The 9,708-nt window shown below is 37.8% G+C and overlaps 1 protein-coding gene and 1 non-coding gene across 3 annotated transcripts; both read left to right on the top strand.

Moving 5' to 3' along the window:
* On the top strand, nt 1-2,284 carry LOC147558218 (putative xyloglucan endotransglucosylase/hydrolase protein 32). Of its 2 annotated transcripts, none has more exons than XM_086659780.1 (4): nt 1-492; nt 600-700; nt 794-1,011; nt 1,490-2,284. In XM_086659780.1, the coding sequence occupies exons 1-4, from the start codon at nt 303-305 to the stop codon at nt 1,854-1,856; spliced, it is 876 nt and encodes a 291-aa protein (XP_086515906.1). In that variant the 5' UTR covers nt 1-302; the 3' UTR covers nt 1,857-2,284. The 2 variants fall into 2 exon arrangements, with proteins under 2 accessions (XP_086515906.1, XP_086515907.1); XM_086659781.1 differs by having other exon boundaries at nt 183-492; nt 600-682.
* A 3,131-nt stretch (nt 2,285-5,415) lies between these two features.
* Nucleotides 5,416-5,504, top strand: TRNAY-GUA (transfer RNA tyrosine (anticodon GUA)). The gene is given in 2 exon segments: nt 5,416-5,452; nt 5,469-5,504. It is a non-coding gene; the product is annotated as a tRNA-Tyr (tRNA).
* Nucleotides 5,505-9,708: the final 4,204 nt, after the last annotated feature.

Below are 9,708 nucleotides of genomic sequence, written 5' to 3'. Positions count from 1 at the left end.
GTATGAAACTATGAATTTAGGTTACTTCAACAAATACATTTTACTCTGAAGTCTGAACTATTGGGTAGTACTGTTTCAACCCCAGCCACTTACCCTCCAATCCAAGCTCCTTATGACCACCTCCCTTCTAGGAGGCCCCTCCCAATCTCCTTTATTTATATCACTAGTATTGCCTTGCACTCTCAGTCTCACCTATACCTAGTAGCTGCCCATCTCTCTCTCTCTCTCTCTCTCCAAATCTAGTGTCACTCATTCTATATAATTTCCTTCTACACTTACTCTTATTTTGTAATTTGCTCTCCATGGCTCTCTTTCTTTATCTAACTATATTCTTGATGATCCCTTCAACCAATTCTATTCCTTCACCTGGCTATTACCCAAGTTCCAAATTTAAAACTATAGGGTTTTATCAAGGATTTAGAAATTTATGGGGTCCTCAACATCAGAGACTAGATCAAAACTCTTTAACAATCTGGCTTGATAGTCAAACAGGTATATATTTTCATATAAAATCACCACCCACATCTCATCCACCTATTTTAGATTTTCTTTCTTTCTTAACATTTTTCCTTATTTCCTTGATTTTGTTTTCATAACAGGAAGTGGGTTCAAGTCAATTCGCCCCTACCGATCCGGGTATTTTAGTACTGCAATCAAGCTCCAACCAGGTTATACTGCAGGAGTAATAACATCTTTTTATGTGAGAATAGGCCTAAATTTAGTATGCAGTATATAAATACTTATAGTATATAGTTTAGTTATTAATCACGATGTATTTTTGTGGAAATGATAGCTATCGAATAGTGAAGCTCATCCAGGGTTTCACGATGAAGTCGATATTGAGTTTCTTGGAACAACACCGGGAAAACCATATACATTGCAGACAAATGTATATATAAGAGGAAGCGGAGACGGTAAAATTATTGGAAGAGAGATGAAATTTCATTTATGGTTTGATCCAACTGCAAATTTTCATAATTATGCCATACTTTGGAGTCCCAAGGAGATTATGTAAGTTTCCATTTTTCTTAGTATATCTGTCTTGCAAAACTCCATTTATACTCAACTAAAGGCCAAGTCATATTAACTTCTCTTTTTTGTTACAAAAGTGATATTAACTTAAATTGTTTAAATAGAATTATGCCATTTAATTTTGTTTGATGTGTGACTATTGTTTTTTACTAAAAAATAGTAAAGTGGATCTAGTAAATTTGACAAACAAATTTATGGGAGACAAAGTGAGAAACCCTATTTTTAAAGTTAAATTCTATAAATAGCTCTCTTCTTTTCAAACCTTACCACTTTGATTATTTTATGATTTATAAATCAAATTCACTAATGAGGGTTTAAAAAGTTTAAGTTCCCACTATCACTATTAATGCCCATCAATTTAAATAGTGCTACATAAACTAACCTACACTTAAAGTGTCTGTTTGCTCTTAGTCTATGACATATGGTAGTAAATTGATTATTTATGTGGACCTGGCAGATTTTTTGTTGACAATATTCCCGTAAGGAGATATCTAAAGAAGAGCGTCTATACGTTTCCATTGAGGCCAATGTGGGTATATGGATCAATATGGGACGCATCCTCGTGGGCAACTGAAAACGGAAGATACAGAGCTAATTATCAGTACCAGCCGTTTGTTGGGCGGTATACAAATTTCAAACTAAGTGGTTGCTCTGCCTATGCAAGTCGTTCGTGCCACCCCGTTTCCGCCTCTCCCTACAGGTCCGGTGGGCTTAGCCGACGACAGTACTGGGCTATGTGGTGGGCCCAGAAGCATTACTTGGTCTACGATTATTGTAAAGATCACAACAGAGATCATTCACTCACACCAGAGTGTTGGTCTTAAAATTAATCACTCCACCTATATATTTGTTAAGCTTTCCAAGTTTACCCACACAATTTTCATTTTTACTTGGTCATTATTTGGTGTTTCTTGATATATAGTAAGTAGTATGTAAGGAGATTACGAGATGATAATTAATCATCATCCAAGCTTCTCAAAGAGAAAGGAGAAAATGAGAAGCGAATATATATATATATCATATATTCATATTCATGTTTATGGTCTTGCAAAAAGAATTCAAGGTCTCATTCTTTTAATAAGAGGGAGTTTTGAAAGTTGGCCTTGCTCTCTATAGCCCAATATATGCTACAATGGAATGTTCAACAAATGGGTTTCACATAAATAAAAATGGCGGACGACTTCGTCTTTAAGGCCTAATAGTCTTGGTGTAAAACTTTTGATGAATAATGTATAATTTACTTTCTTTGTAATGTCTTAGTACTATTAATTTCGTTTTCTCAAACTAGCAAATATTGATTGTGGTGGGATGGGGAAACATTTAGAACTTGTTAGATACTCAAAAGTATGGGAAAAGTAATGGACAAATAAGGTGGGGAACCACCTCAAAGCAAGTTTTCTTTAATTATCATATAAGTCTTTTCCTTTGTTTTCATTGAAAAGGAATCCCAAAAGTGGATCTGATTATGATCCCTTAATCATTGATTTAGAAACGGATACTCATATTTTGAGTAAGAAAACGAGAAGGATCTAAAACTTATATTATGGATAAAGCGTTGTCACAAAAAAGAACAACAAAAATGCATCTGCATCTAAATTCTCCATTGTCCTCTTGCTAAGAATATCTGGTTCCATTTTAACATTATTTCGGAGAAAATAGAGAATTTGACAGAATAGATATTTTCATGGGAATACACCCCTCAATTCAGCGATACATCTTATCAGAATCTTCTATCAACGATTTTATGAATTATATGGAAAACCAGATGTGATCATTGCTTTCAACACGAAATTATTGATCTATCTCACATCATTAAAATGATTTATAAATTCCCTAAACATACGATATCGAAAAATAAAAACATCAAACCCATGAATAACAAATGGAATCCCCCAGAACCTTCTTGGCTGAAAATTAATGTAGACGCATCTTTTACTAATGTGAATGAAATGACAGGTATAAGTTTAATTATTCATGATGCTGGGGCAAATTTCGTTGAAGCTCACACCTCTACTACCAGAAGCAGGAATAGCGAAGAAGGGGAGGCACTAGCCATCCTTAATGGTCTTCTTTGGGCGGCTGAACATAGTTATAAAGACATTTATATCATCAGACATTTACAGAATCCCAAGCATGAAATTCAGTGGCAATCGCGAGTACACATCAAGAAAATCCATGAAACCAAAAATGAACTCGATCGAGTGAAATTCAACTATGTCAATCGGAAATTCAACATGCCAGCAGACAGGCTTGCGAAGCGAGCGAGAAAGAAGAATAAATCTGAATCTTGGTGTAGAATCCCTTTCTTTTTAATTTCTTTGTACTGTAAGAACACGTTGGTTTTTTAATTTGATCCGTACTACTTAACAAAAAAAAAGTATATGTTAGTAGTGTGAGGGAAATACGAAGTGATGTCACATACAAAATTTGATAGTTCAGTTTGTTCTAGTTTTTCTGAAAACGACTAGTCTAGCAAAGCATAAATAATGAAGTTTTGGTTGGATTTTTAGTAGGAGTTTAATTTAAGATCATATAAGGTTAGATGTGGTTCAATACGAAGGATGTTTTTGACACAAACTGTTTCAAAGTTTTAACTTGATTCCCACCGTTAGATGAGTTTCTGAACGGTGGATAGGATACAAATAGAATGACGTATGAGAATTTTAGTATATGATGACATGGTAGGCCATAGGAACAGCTGGAGCATCCGTGTGGGGTTTTGTACCAGTGGAGTAGTCACTACTCGTAGTAGTGGTGGGTCCGTTGGGAAAAGAATAGGTGAGCTGTTACTTCAGACTTTCTTTCGATGTTTTGTAAAATGAGGGTCCACATCGTACATTGAGAATTGACATGGGTCCTAGTCATGTACATATATGACTATGAGGTCCATGAAATCAAAGGCAACATTTTATCACGTGTCCCGCATCTATTTTTCACTAATTACCAAGTTAAGGAAAGTTTATAGCATTGCTTTAAGAAATCGGCACACAACTTTCATCCAAAATTTGGTTAACCTCTGTTATGGTCAGAGGCAATGCTCTTTCTTCTTGTCTGACAAAAAGTAATCGGCAAACAATTTTCGACTGATAAAAAAATAAAAAGTTCCCTCCTTAATTAAAAAAGAACGGCTCTCTTTTTTCTCTCTTTAGAGAAGCGGTAGAGCCTCTTAACCGAAATTTCGGGTGTCGCTGGGAACCATACATTTTTGGCAAATGAGTTGTTCCCTTTCGCGGGAGAAAGACGAGAAAGAAAGTAGAAAGAAGAAAAAGGGAATTGTTGTCTTGTTTTTGTTATGATCGTCGGATGGAAATTGTCTGCCGATGACCTTTTGCGAATAAGAAGGAAGATGGGCATTGCCCCAAGACCACATTGCCACTAACCGTTTGCGGGATTGCCTTTATCTGAGATTGTCTTTATCAACTTTGGACATTGCCTCTAAAGTTAATTTCAATTTATCCCCTAATTTGTGACAAACTCTCTATTTTGGACCCCATGAGTGTCACGCAGTAAGATTTGGTCATTTGGCCACTAATGATAATATTTTTTAATTTATTCCAAAAATACTTTTAGGGGCTAAAACAGAATTAATTCTAAAAAAATTGAAACATTTATATCCACCTCATTTCTCCTCTATTTCATCACTTCTTTCCTCCACTTCATCTTTCTCCTAACTCCTCGTCATCTTCTCTTACAGAAGGTTGCCAACCGATCACTTTTTGTGGCGAGCTCTAAACTTCATTTTCTTTCCTTTTATCTAATCGCCCTCTATCTAGACTACGGTTTGGGTTTCCCCAAACCCTTAATCTAGTTTCCCAAAATCTTTCATTTGATTTAGAGAAACCCAAACCAGATTTGAAGCTTCAAGGAAGCCTCAAACAAATGCTTCATTGGAGCTTTGTTTCGAAGCTTCAACAAAGCTTATGATTTGGTTTGGGAAAATACCAAACCAGATTTAGAGTTTGGGAAAACCCAAACTCTAATGTAGAGAGAATAAGGAAGAAAAAGAAAATAGTTTGAGGATCGTAAAAAAAAGTGATCGGTCGATGACTTTCTGTCAGCGACTTTCTGTAGGAAAAGATGTTTGAGAGAGATAGATAGAGAGACACAAAGTGAGGAGAAAATGATGAAATGAAAGAGAGAAATCATTAAATGGAATAGAGAAGTGATTAAATGGCGGGAGAGATGAGGTGGATATAAATGTTTTAAGATTATTTATTTTAGAATTAATTCTGTTTTAGCCTTAAAGATATTTCTAAAAAAAAAATCTCTTGGAACCCAATCAAATTGTCCCACACTTAAAAGGGACAAAATAGGAGTTGGTCACAAATTGGGATCAAGAGAAAATTAACATCAAAGTACGGTGAGGTGATAAAAAACAAAAAGCCGACCTTAGCTCAGTTGGTAGAGCGGAGGACTGTAGTGTGTTCTCACAGATTATCCTTAGGTCACTGGTTCGAATCCGGTAGGTCGGAATTTTCTTATCACCTCAAACTTACAATTCCTTATTATTCTTTTTGTTGAATGGTTGGAGTAAAGTTCTGTTAAAAATGCCAATAACAATTTAAATTATGTGAGAAATGGAGGGTTCCCAAATCTTTAGTAGTCTTCATAAAATATCCCTGGATATCAAACGTAACCCCTTGGATATGTGGGAGGTTTTGGAGGCGCTTGTCTTACTGAAAAATTGAATTCGCAGTTGAACAGATCATGTCACAATCGCGGGGAAATGATAAACCAAAGAACCGAAACACCACTTGCAGCTCCGTCAATAAAGGCTTCCGTGCAAGTCAGGGTCCACCCAAATGCTGAGTACAATATTGAAGATGTCATCTCCCATGGGTGGGAGGATAGGCCCCTATTCCCTTAAAGGGGAGAATTAAGCTATAATGCACCAGAAACGGATGAAAGGAATATCATTTTTCCTAACGATAAGTTAATGTGAATAGTGTAGTTTTCACATGCCCGGGTCAGGAGGTTGTGATGTAGATTGTTGCGGAAGCGAATTAAATTTAGAATCCATTACTAGAATTAAGAAGAGAGAGAAGAAATAACTAAAGATAAACTAAAATAACTGTAAAGAAAGAAGATGCAATCAAGGGATTTGTTTATAACTCAATTCAATGTCTTACAAGATAAACTGAACTTCTCTTATATAGAGATTATGCTTTCCTAATTAGACTCAAAGTGGGAAACAAGATAACTACTAATATTACTTTCCTTGATTGCTAATATTCCTAAACATAGAAACCCTAAATAATAAAATAGGAAACTTATAATAATATAACTTCTAGGCCGGTGGGCCTATAGTTGGGCTGGCCGTGAAGCCCATAGGAGGATGGCCGCCATCATACTCCCCCTCCGTGGAACAACTTGCCCCCAAGTTGGTGTCTTCATAAATTGGTTCGTCCGGAAAAAATGGATAAATATCGGAAACATTAAAAGTGTTGGAAATATTGAAATCCGATGGAAGATCAATCACGAACGCATTATCATTGATTTTGAAAGGACCAAATTTCTTTTGGCCTAACTTCTTGAAAGTACCCACGGGAGTACGTTGCTTCGAAATATAAATCATTACCAAATCACCTTCTTTGAAGTCTTTATGAACACGACGACGGTCGGCGGACGCCTTGTAGGACGAATTGGCCAAAGAAATATTATGACGAACCTCATCATGTAAAGCTAAGATATGAGAAGCGAAAGTGTCGGCAAGAGGATCGAACTCGGCAATAGAAGGGAGAGGGACGAGGTCGACCACATGGTTCGGCCGAGAGGTGTATACTATCTCAATAGGTGTCTTTCGCGTAGTACGGTTAACGGTGCTATTATAAACGAACTCTGCATGAGGAATAGCCGTTTCCCAATTGATACCTTTATCTTTGATAATACAACGAAGTAGATTACCAAGAGAACGGTTTACAACTTCTGTTTGACCGTCACTTTAAGGGTGACAAGTACTACTGAAATTAAGCTTAGTATTGAGTCTCTTCCATAAAAAGCGCCAAAAGTGGCTTTGAAATTTCACATCTCGATCAGAAACTATACTTTTAGGTAACCCGTGAAGACGAACAACCTCCCAAAAGAATAAATTAGCAATATTAGAAGCATTGTCAGTTTTCCTGCATGGGATAAAGTGAGCCATCTTGCTAAAACGGTCAACGACTACCATAATTGAATCTCGTCCTTTCTGAGAACGGGGAAGACCAAGAACAAAATCCATCGATAAATCTTCCCAAATAGTTCCCGGAGTGGGTAACGGTAAGTAAAGGCCTGAATTTTGTGTTTTGCCTTTACTTGATTGACAAACGTAGCAACGTTCGACAATTCGGGAGACATCTCTTTTGAGCTTAGGCCAATAAAATCTTTCCGAAACTAACATGAATGTTTTATCACGTCCTACGTGGCCCTCGTTGTGTAATTCTCGAATAATATGTTCTCGAAGAGAAGAGATAGGAATACATAACTGATTACCACGAAATAAAAAACCGGAAGAGATAAAGAACTCACCTGAAGAACGATTTTGACTGCAAGAATCCCAAATTGGACCAAAATCGGGGTCATCTTTATATTGTTCGGGTAATAATTCAAACCCCGGAACGTGAACGGTCATGGTAGTTAACAGACTAGCTCGCCGACTAAGGGCGTCGGCTACTGTGTTAGAAGACCCGGATTTATGCTTGATAACGAAGTTGAAACGTTGAATAAACGAAATCCATCTCATATGCATAGGGTCCGCGGTTCTTTGATCGTTAAGTGTTTGTAACGCTTTATGGTCCGTATATAGGACAAACTCTACCCCGAGGAGAAAACGCTGCCAATGACGTAATGCTCGGTATAGGGCCTAAAATTCGGATTCATAGACCGTCCACTTTCGTCTTGCGTCCCCTAATTTTTCACTCATAAATTCAATAGGTCTTTTATGTTGAGATAGTACTGCTCCAATACCTAAACCTGAAGCGTCACATTCCACTTCAAAAAGTTTGGAGAAATCTGGGAATGCCAAGACTGGAGCTGAACATAATCTTTGTTTAATTGTAGAGAAACTCTCATCCTGTTCAGGTCCCCATAAAAATTTACCCTTCTTTAAGCAATCAGTAAGTGGTGCCATAACCGTACTGAAATCCCGAATAAAACGTCTGTAGAAAGAGGCCAAACCATTGAAGCTACGAACTTCTGACGGTGAGGATGGAACAGGCCACTCAGAAATAGCTCGGACTTTAGCGGGATCAACTTTCATACCGCTCTTACTGATAATGAAACCTAAAAAATAAACTTCATCCAAGAAGAAAAAACTTTTGGGAATATTCATGAAAAGTGAGTTTTGTCTCATAACCTCAAAAACTGCTCGAATATGGTCCAAGTGATCGTTTCTTGATTTGCTAAAGATGAGGATATCATCGAAGTAAACGACCACAAATTTGTTCAAAAACGGTTTAAGAATTTGATTCATGAAACGCATAAAAGTACTAGGAGCGTTAGAGAGGCCAAAAGGCATTACTAACCATTCATAAAGTCCTTCCTTTGTTTTGAAAGCGGTCTTCCATTCATCTCCTTCTCTAATCCTTATTTGGTGATAACCTGATTTTAGATCGATTTTGGAAAAAATTGTAGCCCCAGTGAGGTGATCAAGCATGTCTTCTAAACGAGGGATTGGGAAACCATACTTGATGGTAATTTTGTTGATAGCTCTACTGTCAACACACATACGCCATGTACCGTCTTTCTTTGGAACCAAAAGTGTCGGGACTGCACATGGACTAAGGCTTTCCCGAATAAAGCCTTTAGATAATAAATCTTCTACCTGTTCCTGGAGTAATTTATGTTCCTGAGGGCTCATCCTGTGGTGAGGTAAATTAGGTAAATTTGCTGCCGGTATAAGGTCGATTTGGTGTTGAATATCCCTTAATGGTGGAAGAGAAGGTGGTGTGATGGATGGTATAAGATCATGGAATTCTTCAAGAAGGGGTTTAACGGATGGGTGTGGTGGTCGGTTGGGTGTGGTGGTCGGTTGGGTGGTGGAAGTATCTTTGGTTGCTAGCAAAAAGCCGCGAAGTGGGGCTATTTCGGTAGGGGTAGGCTTCGGTTGTGGTGTGACGGTGGTGGGTTTCGGTTGTTGTTGTAGGTGTTGATCGGTGATGGGTGAGGTTTCGGTGGGGAGATCGTTGATGGTGATCGATCGGTGATCGGTGATGATGATCGGTTGTGGTGTAGGTGGAGTTCGGTGATGGTGATCGTTGAGGTTTCGGTGTGGTATAGTGGATGGAACTGGAGTTTTGTTGGTGGTCGTTTGCGGTTGTCGTTGGTGGTGATGATCGGTGATAGTTTTAGTGGCTTGCCGTGGTGGTTCCGTGTTGAAAGTTTGAACCGAGAGATCGGTCTTTCCCGTTAACGGTAATAGTTTAAGGGTACGGTTTGACCAAGAAAACTCGAATATATTTGCCCGACAATAATATGTGGCGTCGACGTCAAAAATCCATGGTCTTCCGAAAATAAGATGACAATTATCCATATCGACGACGTCACAACAAATTGAATCACGATAATAAGAGCCAATGGAGAACGGGAATGTGCATTGGGTTCTTACCGATAATTCTTTTTGATTAGAAATCCAACCAACTTTGTAAGGATTTGGGTGTTCAGTTGTAGGTAGTTGTAGTGCATTAACAAGTCGTTGAG

Source organism: Eschscholzia californica, unplaced genomic scaffold (assembly GCF_041429995.1).
Source record: "Eschscholzia californica isolate CP2 unplaced genomic scaffold, dmEscCali1.0.p SCAF_2, whole genome shotgun sequence".
NCBI lineage: Eukaryota > Viridiplantae > Streptophyta > Magnoliopsida > Ranunculales > Papaveraceae > Eschscholzia > Eschscholzia californica.
Note: the sequence above shows the minus strand (reverse complement) of the source record. Positions and strands in the feature narration are given on the sequence as shown.

Excerpts from the sequence above, each read along its gene's own strand:
- LOC147558218 (XM_086659780.1), top strand. The coding sequence starts at position 303 with ATGGCTCTCTTTCTTTATCTAACTATATTCTTGATGATCCCTTCAACC. Across the intron at positions 493-599 it reads CTGGCTTGATAGTCAAACAG|GAAGTGGGTTCAAGTCAATT; the intron begins GTATATATTTTC and ends TTTTCATAACAG. Across the intron at positions 1,012-1,489 it reads TGGAGTCCCAAGGAGATTAT|ATTTTTTGTTGACAATATTC; the intron begins GTAAGTTTCCAT and ends TGGACCTGGCAG.